Source organism: Amblyomma mixtum, chromosome 3 (genome assembly GCF_055824585.1).
Source record: "Amblyomma mixtum isolate Tamu chromosome 3, ASM5582458v1, whole genome shotgun sequence".
NCBI lineage: Eukaryota > Metazoa > Arthropoda > Arachnida > Ixodida > Ixodidae > Amblyomma > Amblyomma mixtum.
The window spans coordinates 26,022,521-26,047,584 of NC_143014.1; the positions used below are offsets into that span (position 1 = coordinate 26,022,521).

At 44.2% G+C, this 25,064-nt stretch overlaps 2 protein-coding genes across 3 annotated transcripts in view; one reads left to right on the plus strand and one right to left on the minus strand.

The window, feature by feature from the left end:
• The window catches only part of eIF3a (eukaryotic translation initiation factor 3 subunit a), a 33,038-nt gene extending 16,084 nt beyond the window's left edge, over positions 1–16,954 (plus strand). The window contains exons 5-14 of the mRNA XM_089578421.1: positions 2,759–2,899; positions 3,585–3,968; positions 9,553–9,753; positions 9,828–10,130; positions 10,219–10,356; positions 10,970–11,844; positions 11,965–12,002; positions 12,062–12,187; positions 12,261–12,674; positions 13,843–16,954. Of these exons, the coding sequence (XP_089434547.1) occupies positions 2,759–2,899; positions 3,585–3,968; positions 9,553–9,753; positions 9,828–10,130; positions 10,219–10,356; positions 10,970–11,844; positions 11,965–12,002; positions 12,062–12,187; positions 12,261–12,674; positions 13,843–13,937 (2,715 nt within the window). The 3' untranslated portion in view covers positions 13,938–16,954. The remainder of the gene's footprint in view (positions 1–2,758; positions 2,900–3,584; positions 3,969–9,552; positions 9,754–9,827; positions 10,131–10,218; positions 10,357–10,969; positions 11,845–11,964; positions 12,003–12,061; positions 12,188–12,260; positions 12,675–13,842) is intronic.
• Brd8 (Bromodomain containing 8) overlaps positions 6,227–25,064 on the minus strand; it is a 127,639-nt gene continuing 108,801 nt past the window's right edge. For both annotated transcript variants that reach the window (XM_089578432.1, XM_089578427.1), the window contains exon 17: positions 6,227–9,302. In XM_089578432.1, coding sequence (XP_089434558.1) covers positions 9,282–9,302 — 21 coding nt within the window. In that variant the 3' untranslated portion in view covers positions 6,227–9,281. The remainder of the gene's footprint in view (positions 9,303–25,064) is intronic.

Sequence of the window (25,064 nt, forward strand, 5' to 3'; positions counted from 1 at the left end):
CAGGCCACTTCCGCTGCCGCTTTTTTCATGTGTTCGGTGATGTGGCCGCGGAAGGAGGCCAGGATGGGCATGCTACGATTTCGCTCATTTCTCTTCACGAAAAGAGCATCCAGTGGTTGGGTGGGGGTCGCCCGCAACGTATGTCGAAGATAAGCTTGCAGCACAGTCCTGTGATATTAGGGCCTTAAGCAGTGTACCCGGACGACTGCACCACATGAAACGAAACAGACATATTCGTGAAAAAATCTTTTCGTTAACTCTCATGGTAAATTTGGGCGGAAACTTATCCTTAGTCGGCATTGTTTTTCTCTCGAACAGATGAAAGGGTGGTAGCTTAATTGTGCCACCTGCAGTACAGCATGTGACCATGAAACGGTTGTGCGTGTTGCCTGTGGTCAGCTGGAGAACATGGCGCTCCCCTTTCCCAGAGCCGGTCCTCGTACTGAGCATGTCAGACCAGACCAGAGTGGTCGACGTTGTCGATTTGACCAAGCAGGCAAAAATGTTTTGCCTGTAGGCCACCCGCGTAGTGTAGAAACGCATGCAGTTTCTCTTTGTATGCTTCGGGTAACCTTTGGCATAGGCAGGGGTGGAAGCAGGCTTCAGCTTTTTGGAGCCAGGCACGGGAGCAGCAAAAGGCCCATTTTGGAACAGGTGTGGAGCAATTTGTAGGCTATTTTGGAGCAGACTGGCGACATTTAAGTGCGACTGAGAGAAATTTTGTTTGCAACTCGTCCAAAAACTACATAAATATTGATCATCAGTCCTACAGGCCAGAATTCTTTAAAAGGACTGCAATTATTCTAAAGATAATTGCTAGAGTTCATAAAAAAAATAGACATGTAGCAGCTGCTACAAACAATAGTTGCAGTAAATTAGCTGTAATGAATTTCAGTTCAGAAAAAAAAAACAATGGCGACAGTTCCTCAAAACCGTCAAGAGTGCAGCAGAATCTCGAATATACTATGTCAGGACCGGTGTCCATTCCCTGGCAGATCCACGTATAAGTCCGTACTTCGTTTGTTAAATTAGCTCCGGTAAATAAAATTATATTCACCTGCCGTTTACCCATCCCACTCACGCTTGCGGTCGCTTTCCAGGACAAGGTGTCCGGAATCCTGAACAACCGAATCGTTGTCGGTTCGGTCTGCTGCTAGTCAGCCGGGCCTATCGCGAGGACGCCGTTTTAGTTTCAGTGCCGTTTATCTCCAGAGTTTTTCCTTCCTCCAAGAGCTTCCTCCATGTCCAAGAGTGAACCCAACTGTCGATGCCAATGCGGCTGCGTCCATTTCGTAGCGAGCGCCCAGTGTTGCCCAGCCGACAATAACACTCGGTTAAATTTGGCTCTGTACACTTGCAATGGGCGTAAATTGCCGTTTAGGAGCAGCACTTCCACCCCTGCATAGGGTCGTGCGTCGCCTTAGGCTCAAACCGTTCAGTATCATGAACCATTTCTTTGTTAGTTGGGATGTGGGGATCAGATCACAAAAATCTCAAAAGAAGTCAGTTTTTGATAAGTACAATTTTTGGCATCTCCAACACTGTTTCTATGTTGTACTGAAATATTTCACCTAAAAATGAACTTTAAGCACCCCAAATAAATATATTTGTTGGCATCTACACATAGACAGTGTGTGCCAGCTTAGAACTTTCAGGCTTGTTTTCTTGAAAGTTTGTTTTGAGCATAACACTTTGCCCGTGGAAAGCGTAGCACAGCAATGGGTGCATGCATTTTTACCTCGTTTGTTTTGTTGTGATCACTGAAGTGTGGTCTGCATCAAGACAGTCTCAGATTTACTGTTTAGGCTCATATGTTTTTATTACATGGTAATTAGAGCATGATACATTCTAGACATAAAAGAAGGTGCATACTGTGTCCTTTAAATAAAAAGAGCAGGGAAATTAAAAAAAAAATTAAGAGAGTCTTGATTTACACTACACTTTTCTGTAAATATTAAACGCATTTGCAGACCTGTAGCCTGTTTTTTTGTCATGCTAGGCTTTCCACAAGCAAGCAACATGGGGACAACATATAAACAATGGTAAAAGGGAACCTACTGAAGCTGTCATTGTGAAACTTCATATCTGATTGTTTGATGCTGTTTTAAGCCAGTCTGCCAAATTTCATCACTCTAAGTCGAAAAATAGGAAAGGGAAGGGATGGGGGTCTTAAAAGCTTCATTTTTATTTGTCAACAGACCTTGCTGAAATTGGGCGTGCAGGTGTATCATAGAATGCCAATTTCAAATGTCTCATCTGGAAGGGTCACGTCCCTTTATGGGCTGCACCCTCTATTTTGGACCGGATAGTTGAGAAAAACGTATGCCTCTTGTTTTTTTTTATTCGTGTATGGGCCGCAGCTTCGTGTATGCAGCTGAGCCTTGAGGTAAAATATTTGGACGATTGTTCGGGAACTGGCAGCAGTCTGAATTAACAAAGTTTTTCTGTAATTCTTCAGTTTTGGCTGTTCGTAGTGATCCACTATTGCGAAAAGGCTAGTCATGGAGGTCTGGCAACACATTACCAGGCAGCCGTGGGGCACGTTTTGGCGTGGCTTTTGACTTTGAACTAAGAGGACTATAAGTGCAGCCCAATGAAATTTTGCGCACTTAACAAAATATGCATGTGTGTTGTGAATTGCAGACAGGAAGCTATTATGCATTTTATGCCTCATTTTTGTCATTGTGGCATTTAGTTGCAATCAGGTATTTTTGAAGCATGGAAATTAATTTGCGTGGTTTGTTTTGTTCATATCCAGCTTCGTGCCCACCTTGGCCAGATCCACAGGCATCAAAGCCAGCAGACATCAGTGAACCTCAATAACCCCGAAAGTCAGGCCATGCACTTGGAGACTCGCCTTGTTCAGCTGGACAGTGCTATCCAAATGGAGCTTTGGCAGGTGAGCTTGTCATCTGTTCTCTTGTAATGGTGCCATGAAAGGTTTCAAAAGCCTCTCTATGTTGCTAGTTTCTATGATTGGGACTGAGTTTACCCATTTTTGTGCAGGTGGGCATGTACAGTATAACCCATTGTAATGATGTATCACTTAAAACAATCATATTTTTTGCATTTATCTGTTCTCCCATTGCCCCTGTGTTAAAATTAACCTTACATAAGATTATCCACTAAATAAAGGAGACTGTTAAACCTGAGCATAACGAATTGAAAAAGTACGGGATTTTTTTTTGTCCAGGTTTTTATATGCAGTTTTCATGACAAGACTTCAAAGGACAACGCAGAACGGAAACGAAAATAAGAAATAATGCAGGTGAAATTGCCTAGAAAATGTTTACAGAAAACCTCGTTATAAACGCGGAGAAGCATTTGAGATGGCGCAATTGCTGCAGCACCTGCCACTGTGAGTGGGGATTGTGGCAGAGCGGCAGCCGAGCTAGAGGAGAGCGCACTCGTTCACGCCGCTGCCGTAGACCAGCCGCAGAGGCACAAGACTTCAATAATATAAGACCCCCATTAACATGAGTGGGACCAGGAGTAAAGAGCAGTCGGTCTATTTGTTTTTTCACCTGGCCCTTTATAGGCCTGTGGTATGTTGTGCTTTAGCCCATGTGTGCACCTCATTGCAGGAGGCATACAAGGCAACAGAGGACATTCATGGCTTGATGACACTGTCCAAAAAGTCTCCCAAGCCACAGCTGATGGCCAATTACTACCAGAAGTTGGCGCTGGTTTTCTGGAAAGCAGGCAACCACTTGTTCCATGCATCTGCGCTGTTTCGTTACTTCCACTTGGCAAAGGACCTGAAGAAGAACATCACACAAGAGGAGATCCAGCGTATGGCCTCCCGTGTTGTGCTGGCCACGCTGGCTGTGCCTATGCCACCCAATCGGCCCGAGATTGACCGGCTTGTCGAGACGGAGGAGAATGTTGGCGAGAAAAATCAGCGCTTGCTCGCCACTCTGCTGGGCCTCAACAACCCACCGACAAGGGCTAGTCTTGTCAAGGAGCTGGTAGGTTGTGATACTTAAATTTTGCTCTGGCACCATTTGTGGGTCACGTATCCTGCTGAGAATACTTACTACAAAAGGCTCTTTTAAACGGCTGTTTTGAGCTGAGCTTCACGAGATGAAACTGCGCTTATTTTGATGAGGCATCACTAAATGTCTTTTACATCTGCAGTAAAACTCATTTATTTGGACTTCAAGGGAGTGGAAAAGTATACTTATCTGAATGGCAAAATATCAGCGCCCTTCACTGCCAAAAACTGCTTGCGTGAAAGTAAAATTTTTCCATAGTTCTGCCAAACGCTTTTAATTTAATGTATGCACGCTATCCGGACGGTTGAAAACAAAACTGTTTCATAGTGGTCTTTGCGGCTTCTTCCAGTTTGTAATGCAGTAGCACTGGAGCTTATTCGTGTCACGCATGAGCAGGCTTCACCATGCAAATAGCACGTAGTTCGCGTGCACTGAAAGTATGGAAATAAGAAACCCAAGCTCAAGTTTGGGCAGCACTACAAAGCAGCCGCTGTGCTTGCATTGTGTGCATGTGCGACAGATGCTGTTTTTGCAGTGTGAGAAGCAGTCCTGCCGATGTAAAGCAGAGCTACAAAGTACAGTCTAACGTGATTTGAAGGTGATTGCTTCAAGCCTAACCTACTCAGATTAAACTGCTCTAATAAGGTTTATTTTTGCGCTGCAGTGAATACATCAGCCTAGGCATAATAGCATAATAGAGCGATATTAGATATTGGAGGCATAAAAAAACCATGCTAAAGTTCTGTTGAAGAAAACAATTGAAATGGGCATTTCTCTAAGTGTTCTGCGACTTTGCAGGAAAAATTTTCTGCTAAAATTGACAGCAGAAAAGTTTCCTTATTAGTATTTGTTCATTAGCAGATTTGGGGCATTTAAATTGCTGATAGATAATGCTCCTCATTAAGGCATTTGCACAGCTGTTGTATAATTTTGCAATTGTTCCTTTTCTTATTTTTGAGGTATACTCACTGTGACATCACAGCGAGGGGATTACTTGGGCAGCTGAGAAGGCTTTGTGCTGGATGGCTCAGTTTGCGTTGCCGTCATTGTGTAGGGTCACATGACAGGCGCAGACATGTGGAGCACTCGCCCATGTGACGTTATGGTGCTAGTCATGTGACCAGCCCTGCCTCTGTGCCAACACTGATAGATACAGCAGGAAAGAGTGAATAGTTGATCTGGATTGAGGACTACTCATAACCCTGCACAATTCTAACCTTGCCATTAGTTAGCTGACACACCTTTTGTATCCATATCTTTCCCCATCGGAATCTGGCTACATTTGGAATTGGTGGTAATTTAATTTACCACCAATTTAATTTTTGCCTACCACTGTATCTGGTTAGTGGCATGGCTCAGCTCTGTGGTGTGTATGTGCAGAAGGGCTGCTGTCTGTTGAAAAGGAGCAACTAGAAGCGCATGCGTGTCCAGATGTGGCACGCTGTGCTTTTAACAAGTTTGGCACTGCATGGCACACACAAAATGAAACTGCTGTCTGCACGGTGTGAGCGCATGAACTGCACAGGGTCGCTTTGGCTGGTGCCCACAAAGAAGGTATATTTCCTCACGATCTTGACATTGCAGGGCAGTACACCTTTCACTTGGTCGCTGCAGTGTGTTAGAGTGCAGTTTCATGTTCACAAAGATTTTGTGGGCGCCTGTGTGAAAGATTTATTTTAGAACACTGGTTCCCCGAGTCCGTCCCTCTGAATCCCACCCACTTCATTTTTGGATTTGTCTCACCGTTACTGCTTATAGCAGTCGGCCAACAAATTGAATTGGGCAGTTATTTGTGGGTGATGTTTCTGCATGCACGTCTGGCAGAAAGGCTGTGGTGGCCACATTTTGATGGAGGTGCACATTGTGGTGCAAGGACCCCGCTGGCCCTCCTCCACAGGTGCAAAAAGCAGTGTCCTCACTCGGAGCATTTTCTTCGTATCTGTACCGGGGCAACATTCCTTGGTAATAATGCAAGTGCCGTCAGATGTGACGCAAATGCCATGTCAGTTGAAATCCCACTAAGATGTGCTTCACTCTTGTGGCATCACCACTACCTGTATTGCAGGCACAGCGCATTTTTTCATGTGAACTTCGTTGATCGTGGTACATGTTAAAGAACCCCTGATGGTCAAATTAATCCAGAGCCAGATGTACAGCTTTTCAAGAAAACTTGCATCGAGTGCTGAGCCTGCACAGGAAAGAAGCAAACATCTGGAGGAATGTATCTGGTCTTAATGTACAATTGTGACTTTATTGACTGTATACATTGCTTGGTTTATATCCTATTCAAGAAGGTTTGTCTCTGTATGCTGTCATGCCTCACTGCAGTTTATTGGCGTCTACTCCAGGTGATTAGAACTTGAAGGACTAAAAGTTTGTTTGCACAGAAAAAGCAGCTTGACATGCTTACTGGGCATCCGCCTTTACCACCAATTCTCACCGCTTCTCGGCGACAGTGGTCTGCAAATACGGCGCCCACGCTCCCGTGTTCCCTCTCATATTGCTTCTACCTCAGATATGTTCTGTCCCAGCCGTGGCGGCCGAATTTCGATGGAGGCAAAATTCTGGAGGCCCGTGTACTGTGCAATGTCAGTGCACGTTAAAGAACCCAAGGTGGTCCAAATTTGCGGAGACCTTCACTACGGCGTCCCTCATAGCCTGAGTCGCTTTGGGATGTAAAACCCCGATAAACAAACAAGCTTCTACCTGTACATGGTGTTAACAAGACCAAAGGTTCAATTTAAGTTTAAATTAACGAGATCCCACTGAGAGAGATGGAACACTCTTGTCCAGTCAACATTAAATTGGAGGAAAAAGGATATACGCTGCACGTGCACCCAGAGCATATCTGAGAATATATTATCAAAAAAAAGAACTCAAAGCCCACTTAGTGCATTAGCCACTTTTCCGGATTTCTCTAATACTTTCAACCTCTGTAAAATCCAATGCTTTGTAGCTTACGCCCTTCCTCTTTACAAATCTTCGTACCCAGTCCGTTGTCAATGCGTAGCCGTTCTTCTGCACTTCCATTTGCATAGCAGAGCAGCTCTTCTTCTAGCTCGAGAAACTTGCACGGCTTGCCTCAAAAAGCACTCCTTTTGTAGCTGGTGTTCGACACATCCCACTGGTTGCCCCATCTTCGGACGCACTTCTCGTCCACGCCAAATTTTCTGCCTGCCGCACGCTTTGCATGTTCGAAAGCAAACTCCACTACTTTCAATTTAAAGCCTGCTGTGTCGCTACTAATATGCTTGCCCGTCACGCTAGAATGGCAACGCTCTACAGCAGTTCATGACAAAGCAGACAGCACACGAGAGCCGTAGCTACGGCGTGCGACCACGCTACCACAACTCGCGTGCCTTTGACAGTCTCAAAACAAAGCCTGGGCAGCCGCAGCTGGCAATACTGATGTTGAGGTGGAGTGCGGAAGCTCGTGGCAGAGGGAAAATATGATGCTGATGATGATGACCCAGTGGCTTTTGGCATCACCTCGAAGCTCCTTGAAATCCACAAATGTGGAGCCTACAAGTTTGAATTTTCAGGCATAGTTGCCTGTTCTGTTAGATGTATTCATACCAATATTCAGTTCGCTGGAAAATTTTCATATTAGAAATCATGCTTGATTGCATGTGAGACACGTGTGTTACCATACATTGAAAGTCATTTGCAAAAAAAGGCCACCTGTGATTTTTTTATAACTTTCACAAATAAGGCTCCAGAACTTTAACTTCAATCTTAGGAAGATTTTCTTTGAATGATTGAGGCTTTGCAAGAATTTGTCACCTCACACAGGTCTGAATTTAGAGTGTGATTTATTAGTATTGCAACAACAGGCGGGAAAAAAAACTCACCAGGGCAAAGTTTCTGTTCTCCGACGACACTTCAGCCTTGTTAATTTTCTTCTTGAAGTCATATTTTTCCAAAACATGTAAACTGCAAAACATCAGACAGGGCACATATTTGAAGTGGTTTAATGAACAGATATACTGCATGTGCACTTGTGGCGCAGACTGAACTCTAATGTCTGTAAAGTAAGCATTCGTAGAGCAGCGATACCTTTCGTCCGTTGTAAGGTTCTCAGGCCAGTAGTGTGCTTCAGTCGAAAGGGAAAGTTTGTCAAAAGCCTTTGCAACCTCTACCGTAATATCTTTGGACACCACCAGAAAGCAGCGTGATGTCCAACGCACACTACCGGTCTGAGCTCTTCACCGCGCGTCTGGGAGGTATCACTACAGTTCAAACGCTCACTGCTTTATGGACGTCTCTGCATTCGGTCTGCGTCACAATTGCAGATGCAGTAGTAACTGTCTATTAAACTGGTCAAATTTACCAACTTCAAACATATCCCGTCTGTTCAGAAGGGCTGTAGCGATCCGCAGTTTTACTACTGAACAGATTTTAGAAAGATGCAACTTAATTACACTTAAGGTAGCAGCATTGTCGGAGACCTTATCAAATCATTTTTAATAAAACCTACTTGAGCTTCAAATCATAAGTGCTTATTTATGTATTAATTTTTACTGGGGCTAAGAGAAAAGTTCTACATTCACTGACCGCTCAGCCTTTCACATTCGGGTGCGGCACTATTAGCATGCCTGTATAGTTGTACCAGCAGTCCTGCTAACATGGTCACAAGTCGAGAAACACAGAAATAGTGCAACATGTTTTAAAAGCACGTGCTAAAGCTGGTTCTGGAGATTTATTTATGAAGGTTAGAAGAAAAACAGATATGGAATTATTTTTGTAAATTTTCAAAGTATGGCAGCACACGTGTCTCGCTCACTATCAAGTGTGACATCTGGAGTGAAGAAAATTTATTGTAGGTTTGTAGGCTTCACATTTGCCGAGATATAAAACACTATATATTGTGAACAATTTTCAAAATGTGCGATTTTTTTTTTTTTTTTTGACAAGGCAAACATTCTTCGAGAGAACCGCTATCCCATCTTCTTTGTGCGTATACGGAGCACGAACAGAAAAATGCCTGGCCCACTATATGAAGTATTCATTTCATAGGGTTGAAAGTTCAGTTTCGCAAAAATCTGGTAAACCTAGTCGGCTTTGCGATTTTTTTTTTTTGGTCGGAAAAAATGAGCTCGGATATGTTTTTCTGGATGCACTTGCTGCATTATATCATTTTCTTTTTGTCCAAATTCAAACTGTCGACTGGGCAAGCTTTGTGTGATCTCTCGAGGAAACACCCCACTGCATTTGTTCCATACCACCGCCGCCATCCTCCTGCAGTGTAGTCCTGGCACGCTTGATATTGGAGGCCACGACAGGTGATCAGGTTGTGCCTTCTCCTTCCTGTGAAAAGAAGAAATGAGGGAAATCACTGCACAGAGCTAAAGTACTGTAGGTAATGAATGCACTGCTGCACTAACTGTGGAAGTTGGCAAGTGTAACACACCACCTCTTTCATTGTGTGTTGGCCATTCAGATTCGGACTCTTTTTGCACATTCTGTAGGCTTCAGCTGTGCATTTCTGCATATGCACAGCATTGCCTCCATTTCAATACAAAAAAAGTGTGTGGCTCACGGTGTGTTGTGTTAATAGGTACGCCTCGGTGTGGTAGGCCTTGCACCCCCTCAACTACAAGACCTGTACCGCTGGCTTGAAGTGGACTTCCAGCCCCTCAAGCTGTGTGGGCGTGTCATGCAGTGCTTTGACTTCATCAACAAGTGGGAGGAGTGCTCTGAATTGCGCATGTACGTGACTGCACTCCAGGACATCACTGTTATGCGTCTGCTGAAAGAGGTGCGTGCACCAGCAGTGTAATATTGCACGGTGGTTTTGCTTCTTGTTGTTCCAATGTGAGTCTCTGGCTGCAGGTATCACAGGTGTACCAAACCATAGAAATCAAGCGCCTGCTTGAGCTGGCCCCTTTCGCCAGTGCCTTTTACTTGGAGAACATGGTAGTGGATGCCGTGCGGAGGAATGACTTGCAAGTCCGCATTGACCACAAGCGTCGATGCCTGCACTTCGGTTCCGAGCTTAGTGTCTCCCAGCAGGAGGAAGTGGTGGAAGGGCCACATTTGCAGGGGATGCCTAGTGAACAGATTCGCTGTCAGCTTGTCAAGCTGTACTCTGTTTTGCAGCGATCTGTTCATATGATCAGGCCGGAGGAGATCAAGGCAAGTCTCGTGTGTGTGTGTTCAGAGTTGTGCATGCTGAAATGCTGTTTCAATTTTTTTTTTTTTTTTTTTTTTTCCCCAAATGCAGGACTCTACAAAAGACCTCAAAATACACATCATTGAAGCCTACCGCTTGGTTTGCAAAAAGGAGCACAAGAAAATTCTGGAACGGCAGCAGATTATTGAAGCTCGCAAGGAGATGTTGGAGAACCTAACCTTCCAGCGTGTGGGTGCTTCATCTTTCATTAGGCTATTTATTAGCTGAACTGCTTATAACCTACACGAATCTGGTATTGATTTCAGTCATCAGCTTAAATCTCAAATATCAAGAATTCGTGGTCTTCACAGATTCTAGAAAGACGCAGGTTCGATCCCGGGTGTGGCAGTCTAATTTTGATGGAGGCAAAATTCTAAAGGCCCGTGTACTGTGTGATGTTGGTGCACGTTAAAAGACCCCAGGTGGTCGAAATTCCTGGAGCGCTACTGCTGCACTACAGCGTCCCTCATAGCCTGAGCTTCTTTGGGACATTAAACCCCCATAAACACATACACACATGGACACACGCGTACACAACCCATATAAACCCAAACTTTTAGAACCATAAACAACCTGCATGTATTCGTGCATGCAGTTCATAATTTCCATACTAATATTTTTTGTCCCTTCTTGTCCTACTCTTGCTTAAAATGGAACAGGATAAAAACACTTCTGTTCAATGTACTCTATGCAAGTGTATGTGTTGCTGCTGGGTGCGTCCTTTTTGGCCTGTTGGGTGTATGTAGCCATGTTTGTGTTCAAATCCCAGGAAATACCTAGTATTGCTTGGTGCCTTTTGCAGGAAGAGGAGGAGCGCAAACAAATGGAGGAGAGGCAACAGAAGATGCGCGAGGCCGAAGAGGAGCGCATTGTGCGCGAGGCAGAGGAACGTGCCAAGCAGCGTAGCCAGCGTGAACAGGATGAGATGAAGAAGAAAGTGGTGCTGGAAAAGATAGAGCTGCTGCGCAAGACTGATATTGGGGCACGCATTTTTGAAGGCTTGGAGGAGGAGGAGCTGGAGCGCCTTGACCCCGAAGAAATCTTGAACCGGCAGGTGGAGCAGCTGGATCGTGAGCGCAAAGAAATGCAGACTAAGCTCAAGAAGCAGGAGCGCAAGGTGGACTACATGGAGCGTGCCAAGCGTATCGAGGAGATCCCACTGCTCCAAGAGGCTTATGAGCGCTTCAAGCTGGAGGACCAAAAGTTCTGGGAGCAGAAAGAGGAGGAGCGGATCCGGTTGCTGGTGCAAGAGCGTGAAGTGGCACTGCAGCACAAGACACGGCTGTTGCGCATGCGTGATGACAAGGAGGAGTTCCTGAGCAAGCTGACGCAGGACCGCTACTCTGTTTACAAAGAGAAGCGCCAGCAGTTCGAGCAACGGCTTGAAGAGGAGCGCCGCAAGAGGCTGGCAGCACGCAAGGCGGAGCGAAAGGAGGAAAGACGCGAGAAGTTTTTGCGCGAGCGTGAGGAAACCCGCCGTCGGGCTGCCCTGGAAGAGCAGAAGCGCATTGAGGCGGAGCGACTGGCCAAGCTGCGCGAGATGGAGGCCATTAAGTTGGCCCGTGAGCGAGAGATTGAAGAGAAGCAGCGGCGTATGGAAGAAGAGCGTCAACGTGTTGAGGCTGAAAAGATTCGCCAGCCACCAGTCCGCTCCGAGGAGAGTAGCTGGCGTAAACGGTATGAGCAATTTTCATTGGTGTTGCCTTTTCACTAATTGTACGTAAATGTGTACAATCTGGCCAGTTTTGAGAGCATATTCAATAACCTTGTCCATGATAACTTTCGTCTTCCTTGCAGAGAGGACGATTCAGATCGCAAAAATGAGCCATGGAGAAGTAAGTAGCCAGCATGCTTGCACGATGAGAAATGAACTGACTGAACACTCCTGTTGCAGGTCGTGTTCATGACAACCGCGAGAGCGAGCGTAGGTCAGACGGGATAGAGAAAGAGCAATCTTATGGAAGGAGAGATCGAGATCGTGATAACGAGGACAGCTGGCGCCGCAGAAAAGACGATGATGGTGAGGAGGGCTTTCCCTTGTTTTATATCCTTATTTGTAGACATTCAAGAACTAATCTGTGACTGTACTGCAGAGCCCCGATCAAGGGCACCGGATATCAGCTGGCGCAAGGCTGAACCTGGAGGCTCGTGGCGTTCTGGAGACAATCGGATGCGCGACTCAGACCGTCGACTTAGAGACTTTGATGATCGGGGTCGTCGAGAATATGGAGATGACCGTCGTCCTGGTCCTCGGGACTTTGATAGAGATGAGCGCCGCCCTCCTGGTCCTCGAGACTCTGATAGAGAGGATCGTGGCCGTCAAGATTTTGGCAGAGACTTTGGAGATGACTCACGGCGTCGTAGGGACATGGGTCGTGGCAGAGATTTTGGGGATGATCGGCCAAGCCGGGCAGGGGAGGCTGACAACTGGCGCTCTGGGCTCAAGGAAACCAGAGGTGGTGGGCCTGCCTGGCAGTCCGATGACAAACGTCCATCTCCACGAAAAGGCGAGTGGCCTTGGTGTGCACAATTTGGCTGCACTTAAGCAGTGACTTCTTTGTTTCTAATGAATTTCACATCCTTCATAAGCGGGCTTTTTATGCCATATGGCAAACACTGTTAACAATATTTCACGGAACTGTGAGCGAGGTAGCACGTTGTCTGTCATTCTTGTGCAGACGTATTTTGCTACCAGTAGATTTTTTTTTTTTTCCACAATTTCAAGCGTAATGTGCATTTTTGAAATACAAATTATATCCATGATTCATAAGGTGTTTGCTTAAGTCGTGGAAGTTCAATGTTGCTATTTTCACCAGTTATGACTTTGTAAGCAATTTGGCACGTTCCTGTCAAAGGCTAAAAAAGCCTAGACTCTGCAGGGTGGTGCACTGTATGTACAGCCTTGTACTGAGCGGGTACCATGGGACTGCCTGTTCTTTCTGGCAATAGTGAGGCTTGCATGGGCCATTGCTTGGCATACAGGTGTAATAAGTTTAATTTTGGGTGCACAGTGTTTAGTGGTTGTGCATTAGCATTTGGTTTGGCTGATCACGCATGTATCAGCAATATCTTTGTGAACTAGTGTGTACAGTTCATGAAATAAACTTTTGTGCACTCCTTCTGGGTGGTCAACCTCACTATAGATCCTTATGTTAATGGGGATGCCAGATTTTATGGAGTGTGTTGTTACTCTAGAATGATGCATATGTGAAATATCTCAGTGCTCAATCATTACTTTGTAATTTTTTTTTCCCTCTGTAGTGTCAGTTGTCAGGCAGTGGCTGCACTGACACAAGCATGAGGTCACATTAGGACTTCAAGAACTGCAGTGTAACCACTGCTTTTTTTGTTTTAATGCATGGAACTTATATGCTATGCTAGACGGTTCCAGAAGCTGGAAAGTGAACTAATAGCTATTGCCTCAGATGATCTTGTTCTCGGTTGTGGCTTTTAGCTGCTGAAACCAAACTTCCTGGAAGAGTTCAATTATAAGTTGGGTACTGAGCATAGGCAAACTTGCATGGTGATTCATGTACACCAATATTTAGCGGATCTTAAAGCAAAAATATACTACAAAAATTGTGATTTGTCCACCCTTCTAGGGAAGCTCACACTTGCGCACTGCTTGTATTGCTATTGTTAGAATGTAGATGGACTGTCTTCATTTCTGCACAGATGATCGCATTACCGGTTCCTGGAGAGAGAAAGAGGACAGGCCAAACAAGCCTCGTGAGGATGCCGATGAAGATGGGTGGAAGACTGTACGCTAAAGATGAAGCTAACCACAGGCCTGGTCAAGTTGGCCATTGTTTTGATTGTAGAGGGGTGGAGAAATGTAATGTTGCCTACAGTACATGGCTGTTTGTCCACTCTATATGAATTCAGCGGATTTTTTTTTTTTCAGCTGTTATTCGAAGCTGAATAAATGGGTGTAGAAACACTGGTGTACTAGAGTGTTGTGTGCAGTATTCTGCTGCCAGATTTTTATGCTTGTAAGGAAAACTGCCTTGTGCCCTTCACATGAGCTTTCATTTAATCTGGAGTCCCTGGTTCCTATAGAATAAATTAGCATAAACGTAGCATCGGTGCCAAAGAAATTCTCATAGCGCAGGTTCAGGGATGCCTATCGCTCGAACGCTTGCAAATTGTCGAGCCTGGCCTCAGATGTAGCCAAATTAGTTTAAAAGTGATGCAGAAAATTTCGTGTTATGTGGATTTCCCCAAAGCTGCCATGAGTGGGCCAGACCTCACGGTCAGTAGTGAAGAGAGATAGGAGAGGCCTTTGTCAGCTGATGGTGATTGCAGAAAATGAAGTCTTAACTATAAGTAAAGGTTCTCTGCAAACAGAGGCAATTTGGAACCAGTCGCATTAGGCATAGTTCCAGCTGTGTTAAGTATCGTTTTTTTTTTTGCGACTGTGCTAAGCTTCTCCTTAACAATGTGCCGAACTAGTTGTTGCACTGCATGCAACATTCTTTTTAGCAAAGCATGCTAGGTCTACCACCTTGTCAACCCAGCCAAGACTTGTGCAGAATTATGCCAAATCTACGTGGGCTGGGCATTTAATTGGCGAATCAACCATCTTCAGCTCTTGCAGTCCCCCTTTTTTACTGCACATTAGGTCAGAGTTCCCATCAGAGGGGCCAATGGTGGCCACAGGGAATAATACTATCCGATGGGGTTTGCTTTAGCAGTGCTCGTGCACGCACAATTGGCTTCAACAGAAACTGGACACTTGTGCCTTCAGTTCAACAGCTGGCAATGTTGCAAAACTGCTGTCTGTACCGAATGCTCCCGATCGGGGTCCAAATAAGGAAGGCTAATTCTAAGCCAGATGTTCGTTATGGCAAATGAAACTGTATTTGGAGCACTGAAATATGGAACGCTAATCATTAGTACGTGTGCGTCGTTTTTTTGCCCCTGGCTCTTCATCAGGCAAGCTTATTTTCTTCTTCTTTTCGTCCTCCTGAAAAGTAGAATTGTATGCACTGATCGAACTGACCGACAGGCTTTCCACTGAAAAACATGGCCTAACTAAGCCAACAAAACATTGGCATTTGATAACTTTTCAGTGGCATGTTGCCAACATCCACACATAGCCGTGAAGGGAAGCTCCAAAGTTTATGCAGGTGGAGCTCAATTTGAGCAGTTGATTTCTGCTCTCAAATGAAGTGCTCTACTACTACTAATGCTACTGTGTCCCAGGGTGTGAACTGCACTGCATGACTTGGCAAATGTGGACACATAAGAATGAAGATGGGCAACACACAGTCGTGTGTACTAACTTCAGCTGCCTAGGTCTCCTTGGACCTTCCCTTTAGGGTGAAACATTCATGGCCCCCTATCAAAGTCCCTTCCACCAAGAGGGCATGCACAAAACTTCATGGCACATTTTTACACACACTTGGAATAGAGGGCAAAAGTGCTTGCTCTGTTCGCCACCTATTTCCTCTAAAAAAATTCTAGAGCACATTACACTGATGCATGGAAATTATGTGTTGTAACTTCTAAAATTCCAAGAGAATAGTAGCAGCCATTATGGGCACTTGTGAATAGGTCACTGACTGGTATTTTCAAACAAGAAGTGTCCCCTTGCCTGGCACTTCGCTTCTGCCCTGTGAACTGCTTGTGGACAAAGCCTGCAGGTTTAAACGGCATCCTGTAAGATCAGTACACAAGTCTCTAAGAGCCTAAGGGAGCTTCTGGACTTGCTGCTGAGTTAGATTAAAGTCTCAAAGCATCTTCCCACATTTGTGGTGGATGGTTTACCACTTGGCCACTGCTACAGTTCTTGACACTGGCAGTATATACACGTTATATTTACAATAAGCAGGTTCCAATAGCCCACAGCCGTCAAGGTTGAAACACAGCTTAAAGGTGCTACTGCTTGTTTTTGAAGTGACTTTCAATGTACACACAAAGCGTGAGACATTAATCATGATTTCTTAATTCCAGCCAGTAAATTGCGGGAAGCCATATATGTACCATCTTCGCCAAAAATAACCAGGCTGCACTGTTTGCTTTACACTCGTGTAGCAGAGCCCTTATGGCTTCCCAGGTCTTGAAAGGTGAGGGCACTGAGACACCAACCGTGCTGCGTGGCTACTTCTGGCAAAGACTTGTATATGCAAGCATTGGGCGTGCGCACAGCGGAGGAATGCACCTCCCCCCTCCTAATCAGCTAAAGGGGGCGCCAAGTCTGCACCATACCTTTACTCTGTCGGACCTGCCCTGTTATTGTTTACAGTGCACTAAGGGAAATGGGTTGGATCAGCAGTTGGGGCACTCGACTACTGAGCCAGAGTACCCGGGTTTGACCACGGCAGCGGCGTTTTAATGGAGGCGAAACGCAAAAAGGTGCCCATGTGCTGTGCAATATGTCAGTGCACGTTGAACATTATTCCAGAGCCCTCCACTAACAGCACCTTCCTTTTTGCTCTCTCCTAGTGTTCTGGCCATGCAGGTTTTTTTGAGCACACTGGTGGCAGAGGACCTGTGATGTTGCATTCCAAGAACTGTTTACTTGCTTTCATCAGGTCTCTTCAGGTTTACTTGATCTTCTCAGGTTCTTTTTTGTAGTTAACAAAAGACTGGTGTGTCATATACTTTCTGTGGTTTAGAGAATGGAAATTCCTTCGGAAGCGCTTTGTTACATTGATGCCTCAGTGGCGCAGGGACATACCTCCCTCTGCCTATGTCAAATATGAAAGTAAAAACTGCTGCTCAATAATATTTTGTATATTTTGCAGTTCCATCACATTGAAATAAATGTTTTATAACCATTCCTCATCTTTGCACTGCGTTTTGACTGTAGGGCCCTCAGTGGGAGAAGATGGGAGGGCACTGAGGTGAAACTTGGCTCCCCCTAATGGAGAACCCTGCGCACGCCTATGCATGTAAGGCTACCACCATCTGCATTCACCGGTTAGACTGTACCAGAAACCACACATCACACTCCCGACCCCCATTAGCATTGTAGCAGCTACAACACTACAGGCAATTTCGTTTAGCTACAAACATAGTGCCACAGAGCCATGCTGTTAAGAAGAATGGTTCAGGCAAGAAGCAGATAGTTATACTGGGCACTTTTTTTTTAGTTCAGCTGTATTATATTTATCCTCTTATTGTGGGATACAACCTAACAAAAAAAACAGCAGTTGCTAACACTGGGCCACGGTCCACGCGTTTTGAATTACTCCACTGGCCAATCACAACAGTAAACAAAATAAGCTTTTTAGTGTTTGAAAATATCAAACAAACCACGTACCAAAATTCTAAAGCTCACAATTTTTCCCTTCTGATAAGCTTCTTGTTTATGTAACAAGAAACGTTCAAGCAGCGGACTACTTTTTCGTCGTGGAGGAATTCTGTGGGCGGAGCTTCACTGCAGACTTAAGTTGTATCCGACTATAGAATAATTTATAGTTCATTATGGAAACGACAGTGCCGAGGCAGCCCACTCTGGCTACGAAAATCGAAACAATACTACTACCCTCACACACAAACAAGGAACAGACAAAACAATGCACCATGAACAACTAAGCAAAGGCAGCACATGCAACAAATGTGACCAAGTTATTCCAGCTGGTGATGAACAAGTAACACGCACTGACTTTCCTATACTGATACAGACTTTCATTCTGCTAGGCCAAGACAATCAGAGACAAACAAAATGGGGTAATATCTATTGCTAGGTTACCTAATGCTGAGCTGCCAGCAACCATTAATTGTAAACAGGCTTCTCGATATTCATATTCACGTTGCAAGTTCAACTAGTTCACCCTGCAGTGTACATCTTTTTTTTTCCTATCATCATCATCAGCCTGACTATACCTACTGCAGGACAAAGGCCTCTTCCGTATCTCTCCAATCGCAAAGTTCTTGATCTCATCCGCCCACCTAACTTTCTGCTCCCTTCTGCTACGATTCCCTTCCCTTGGAATCCACACCATTACCCTTAACGACCATCAGTTATCTAGCCTTCACAGTACATGCCCTGCCCAAGCCCATTTCTTCCTCTTGATTGCGACTAAGATGTCATTAATGAGCAATTATCCCTGGCCCACTCTGCCCTCTTCCTGTCTCTTAACGTTGCACCTATCATTTTTCTTTCCATAGCTCGCTGCGTTGTTCTTAACTCAAGTTGAGCCCTCTTCGTTAGCCTGTACATTTCCTATACTGCCCTTTTTTTTTTTTTCTGTGACCCGCCGCAGTGGCTCAGTGGTTAAGCGCTCGGCTGCTGGCCCGAAAGATGCGGATTCGATCCCAGCTGCGGCGGCTGAATTTCGAGGGAGGCGAAATTGTAGAGGCCTGTGTACTATGTGATGTCAGTGCACGTTAAAGAACCCTAGGTGGTCAAAATTTCCGGCGCCCTTCACAACGGCGTCCCACATAGCCTGAGTCGCTTTGGGACGTTAAACCCCAATAAATCATTTTTTTTTTCTGTGAACTGTACATATCAGAAATATACAGCGAGCAAATGTATTCCTTGCCCACTGCTGCCTTACTACTTTCATCAGTTTAGTCCAACAATAGAAAATTATTATAAAATACAATTCATTTTAGCTATCTAGCTTCAATGCAACGGTCAACACGAAAGCATTTATTTTACACGAGTCAAGAAAATATATATGTTATATATGTCCAAATCATAATAGTTTATGATAAACAGCACTTTTATTAGCAACATTGTAGAATGTTGTGTCTCGCCACACACTGTACACTGACTCATGCTGCTAGGTTATACACAGCGCGGTGGACATTCCTGTGTATGCCGAAAAAAAAAATATAAAAGCATGTCAAATTCGGTTTTAGAAATTCGGTTTTAACTGAGAAAGGTTAGTATTTTTGACATGCAATGCAACATAAAGTTTCACCTATGGCTTTACATAATTTCTAAAAATAGGCTTTTTGGGTTAGAAGAACACCCTTCTACGGAATAGCATTGTTAGCGGTGTAGTACATCAGGATAGAGGTAAGACGTGCTAACCAGCAGGCTGGTTAACTAATATAGAACAGTGAACTTTTTAACTATTACTGTCAGGCTCCCTAATTATTGTGAGGCATGCAGCCCACGGTAAGTAATATCCATATCAGTTCTTATAATTTCCAAAATGCGGTTACCCTCGGCACCGTGGCAAAACAAATTTTGGCTATTTCGGTGACTTATGCGTACTAGAGAGGTTGGCTTCGCCTACAAGCTTCTTGAAAGCGCATGTAATTTGGCGTGATCATGTAGCCAGACCTTGTTGGCCCACAACACCGAGGGTAACCGCATTATCGAAATTCTAAAAACTGATATGGATATTACTTGCGGTGGTCTACACATCTCTCAATAATGAAGGAGCCAACTTTAATAGTTAAAAACTAACCATATCGATATTAGTTAACCAGCCTGCTAGTTAGCATGTCTTAGATGTATTCTGATGTACTACACCGCTGACAATGCTGTGCTGAAAAAAGTGCTCTTCTAACTCAAAAAGCCTAAAATTAAGTAACTAGAAAGCCAGGGATGTGACGATGGTGTTATTGGAAGAGAGCACTCGTGCGATTTGAGGTACTGCTCTGCTAGTTTACACACCTCTGATGACCGGGAAGCACCACCTCCTCACCATGTGCTAGCTAAGCGCAGTCTGTTCACTCTCATCACCTGCTTAGAGTAGTTAGTCGATTACAGTAGGTTATCAACTGCATGTAGGACACTTACATGAAACTGTGCATGGGCGTCACGAAAAAGTATGTTCTGGCAACTGCGACAATTGGGCAGCAGTTCCATCGCTGCCATCAACATGCAAAGCACGTGAGTGATGCCCCGCTCTTGCGCTTAGCCCAGCACGACAACCCTAGTTCTTAGAAGTGAATTTCTACTTGCGTTTTTGTCTGCCAGCTGTCTCCTTTACCTTGAGTTACTCTTTTACTGACGACAGCAATTTATTTCATTAGCACAGCTTCAAATACTACCATCTGAACGCTGATTACTGGCAGGTTTTATGATCTGTGGTTTACAGTTTAATGTCCCAAAGTGACTCGGGCTATGACGGACGCCGTAGTGAAGGGCTCCGTAAATTTCGGCCACCTGGGGTTCTTTAATGTGTACTGACATCGCATAGTACACGGGCCTCTAGAATTTCGCCTCCATGGAAATTCCAGCCGCCGTGGCCGGGATCGAACCATCTTTCGGGGCAGCAGCTGAGCACCGTAACCACAGAGCCACCGCGGCAGCTAATTACTCGTAAGTAAATTGTTGATGATGATGAAAACGCCTAGATAGACCAACTGACCACAGAAGATTGCTGTATTAAATCACTGAAGAAAGGCAGTATTTCATTTGTAGAAAATAATATTCACTGAAAAAAAGAAAAATTAATCTTTGGTTCTGGAACAAAAACAAAAAGAATAAAAACCGAAAAGTCCAATCACTAGTTATACAACACACACTTGATTCAATATACAATGAACCATCATGTTGAACCTCCACGATGCTCATTACATTCTATGGTTTTGCTTGCATAAAGCAGCTTTTCAGGTGTAAACACCAAATGAAATTTAGAACAAAGATATGCCATTATGTCAAAAATAAAAATGCTATTTCATCACGAAATATAGTTGTCCTCAAAACTGAAAGCTCTGGTCTACAAAGCTTGCAATCTTGAGAACCCAATAGCATTAGACGAACCTACAAAAGCTCAAGCATCCGAGCATTAATTTCAAAATGCACCAAATGAGCCCATTTGCACTTATATGCAGACACCTTCTGGTTGTGCATGTAACACAAACCCAGTTGAAATAGCGCAGTTTCAAAGCATTATGTTCATTCATAACAATAAGGCTAGGCATGCATTAAGCATGCCATCCCTGGAAACTCTTGCATGTAATAAAATGTGTGGTATTATCGCCTGATAATTTCTAGTAAAAAGATGAGCTGCAAAAAACTTCCACAGAGGGACTGATTCGCATGGTTTCAGGTCAGCACTGACGGGTCTTAACTGGATGCTGGAGAATTACTCACGCCACTTTGTGTAGGCAGAATATTTCATGAGATCTCTACAACATATCAGCAACGAATGAAACGCGAACAAGAAAATCAAAGTGACAACACCAACATATTAGCTCCTGGAGTGAAAGAACAAGTGACGTTGATTAACACTTCCGAAGGAGAGTCTTCGCGCCTTCGAAGTTAAAATAGCCTGAGCTAGTATTAAGCTTCCCCTGGCTAAGAGCTTCTTATTTTGCTGGTCTGGACTCAACTGTGTTGTTCACGTTTCATTTCTTGTTGATAGTACTTACAACAGCTCATAAAGGCTTTCTCTGGATTTGTGCATGCAACCTCCATATACAATGACGGGTGTTCAGCTAGTTGCCTACACCAGCATTTTGTGTCTGTGTTAGGGAGCTAAGCTTGTCTGTGCTGGTTGAGACGTGTGAAAATTGTGCGAAAATATGCACAAATAGACACCGGACACAGAGCTGTGTCTTTTCTTATCGATCCCTCCTCGTATTTTGGTGCCGCTTGCTGTACCTCGCCACATTTCTAATATTCCTTTTCCAGAGGAAGGTGCTCTTGTATAATGTGTTGTTGTGGGGTTTCTTTCTTAAGGAAATGCGTCAAGAGTTAGGTCACATATGGGGGGGGGAGAGAGTTATACATTGCAGGCAGTGGGTTGGGCTTATAAGCAATACTATATCGAGTATTGCTTATATCTAGTATATCTAGATAGCTAGTATAACTGGTATCTAGTATAACTAGTATATCTAGTTCGCAGCATGTACCCTCAACCTGCATTAGCAACGACCTGATTGCTCAGGGTTCACGCAGAATAACACATGGGAAGGGCACTCGGTGACCATGGGGCAGCAAAGGTGCTCTTGAATTGACAACACTCTTAGGATGTATGCGCATGAATGGGTTTATTTTCTAAAGCCAGCTCATTCATTTCTGCAGCAAGGCTAGCTATGGTGGACATCCTATATGCCACTGCTGAGAGGCACAGGCCTAAGTTATACACTGAGTTTAACAGTTTTAGGTATCACTGCCTCAATGACCCACAGACGATCAAGCTGTAGTCGAAACAGAGGCATACCACGGAATGGTGAGACAAGCTCAATCACAGCAACAGTGTTTTCATGACAGTACTTTTAGTCCATTTAAAGCACAGGTGAATTTAGCTTTAAGTGCTTTTATACAAGGCAAAAAGGAGAGCTTCCCTCTAAAAAATAGACCAAGAAATTTATGTTCACATCAATTAGAGCTGCTGTCTTGAAACAAAAAGTGGGATCTTACTGCAAACCTTGTTTTATTCAAAAAAAGATCGCAACAGTGTTTTGTGAGAAATTTTAAAACCATTCTTGTCAGCCCACTTTGTTAGTTCGTTTATTATCACCTGTAGCCATCTTTTGCACACTGATGTGCTGGATGACATGTACGCAGTCTAGAGTTCATCCATATACTGCATCTCATAACTTCTTGTAGCACTATGGAAGCTACAGACCTCCTCAGCCAATCAGCAGAGTGTGTTAAATGTGTTCTGCTGCACCTTGTCGTTTCCTAGTTGTCTCCCTGTGGCATATGCAAATATGATTGCAAAAGAGAATAAATACATGCTGTCTGCATACGGAACACTGAAGGAACATCAGGCAGTTTTAAAATACCATATGCACGCTTATGTATGCAAACATTTTGTAGGACATTACACTGAAGCAGATTAATCGCACATGGATTCTGCTGTAGGTGAGATGAGACAAAATGTAAGCTCGTTGCTCCATTTATCACCACTGCACGTACTGAAAAGTCCAGTAACGACGATGAATTCATTCCAAGTGCTTCAAAGCGTGCTGCCTTCTTGGACACATCATTGTAGCGCATGCAAGAGTAGAGCACGCTACACTCTGGAAGTAGCACACATGAAGCGAGTATACATTAAAACTCTATTTGAAATAGTGTTTGGCACGTGCACACTTTACAGCATGCTAAAGCATGCATTACATTCCACAGCATCAGAATGTCGCCTCAAAATACATCTTCATGGCACCCCATTTTATTGTTCACAATTTGTGGAAAATCATGTATCTAGCGGAACTCGAAATGTGCACTTTGCTTTCAAATCTTTAAGGAAAAGTTCATTAGGCTATCATGTATGTCCAGGTCTCCGAGGTCGCATAGGATACTCGTTTATAGAGGTTTAACGTCCCAAAGGGACTCAGGCTATTGCGACCACCTGGGGTTCAGAGATGTCCTGACACGTTATCGCCTAGATACCCCATTTGGGTGGTATTATGGACATTTACTTGAATCATGTCTCATTACGTTTGCATAATGTCCGCGACAAAGATGGCAAAGTGGACGATTATGCTTTTTCTAACAGAAGATACCAGCAACATGGTCCACTCATTTTCATTTCTTGTTTGTGTCATCACAGATTCATAACTGAATAACTTAACATGCAAGAACCACTGGCTCCAAAAGGATGGTAGGTTTGGAGTAGATAAGCTCGTGGAAATTCTGCAACCAGTGCATATATGCTCAATACGTTGGGTATGCATGACTTCTGATTTATAGCGTTTATACAGCCTGATCTGTGTTTCGTATATGCTTGGTGTTAGACATGTTTGCCGTGGCAGCATGTGACGCTATGCAGATGTTACCCATTAAAATGTCAGCACTTGGCCAAGCAACAACACCATTGTAATCAGCTGTAGTAATTTCTTTCTTCACGCCTAAATCGCAGAAAATGTAAATTAGGCTTGCGAATATTTTTCACGTTGGCCAAGCAAGCTTTTCTCTTGCACCCATAAAAATCCCCAGAGAAATATACCGTTAATTGACCAATAGTTAACATGACCTCGTTAAGGCCTATGAAAATCCCCCAGGACTTCCTACAGACCTTTCTCGGATACAGAAAATGCGGCCAAAAAGATATGTGAGGGAAGTCCGCGCGAGCCTCTCTGCACTTCGTGAGGATATCTGCACCTCCTTTCAAGATTTCGCAGTGACATCCCTTGGATGTCAGTGCTGTCACTGGGTAACGACAAAAAAGTAGTGCCTTGTTAGAACTCTTCCTGATACCTGCACAATAAGCTAATGACAAGAAAAAAATTATAAAGCTCTAGAATTTGATGATACCTGGCTTGTTTAATAACGTCAAACATCAAAAAGCTAATTTCGTTCACAGTTGTGGAATCCTAGAGGAGTAATACGGGATGCCGTGGCCCAGTGTTACCAACTGCTGTTTTCTTTAGCGCACTAGCATTCATAGTGGCCATTTCCCGTTGTGTGTTTGTCTATCTGAAGCCTGCTTTGTGGCAGGTTGCTCACCTGCCCACTGGGTGGTGGGCAACCTGTCTAGCTGTGTGCGCGCGTGCACCAGGGTGTCGAACAGGAATTTTTTCGGGTTCAGTTTGGGTTCACACCTTTAGGGTTCAGTTCCGGGTTCGGCTCCAGAGTGACATCCAGTCTTGGTTCGAACCGGTTCAAACGAGTTCAGGCAAAAAAAAAATTATGAATGTAGATGGGTTTAGTGAACCTTATTATGCTGTTTACTTTTCTGTGTGACATTGATATATTAAATAAAAAATGCTAAATTTGCTCAGTGCAAGATGTTTTCACTTCCCCAATTTAACTTACTGTGGGTAGCAAAAAGATAGGAGCTCATGGTAAAAGCTACAGAATCAAATGAACTCAAAATTAGTGGAAATAGAATTCATCTGATGAGAGAGAGAAAGGAATTTTAATGAGAGGAAAAGGAGGAGAGGTCGGCCAGTGGTAACATGGCCCTGGCCTGCTACTGAGATACATCTGATGAGATACACAAGAAGAAAAGCTGGTGGATTTTGCATCTACAAAACCCTTCAGCTTTAGCAGTTTGGGAGACCCCGTCGCTCGAGTAATAGGTCTCCCCTGG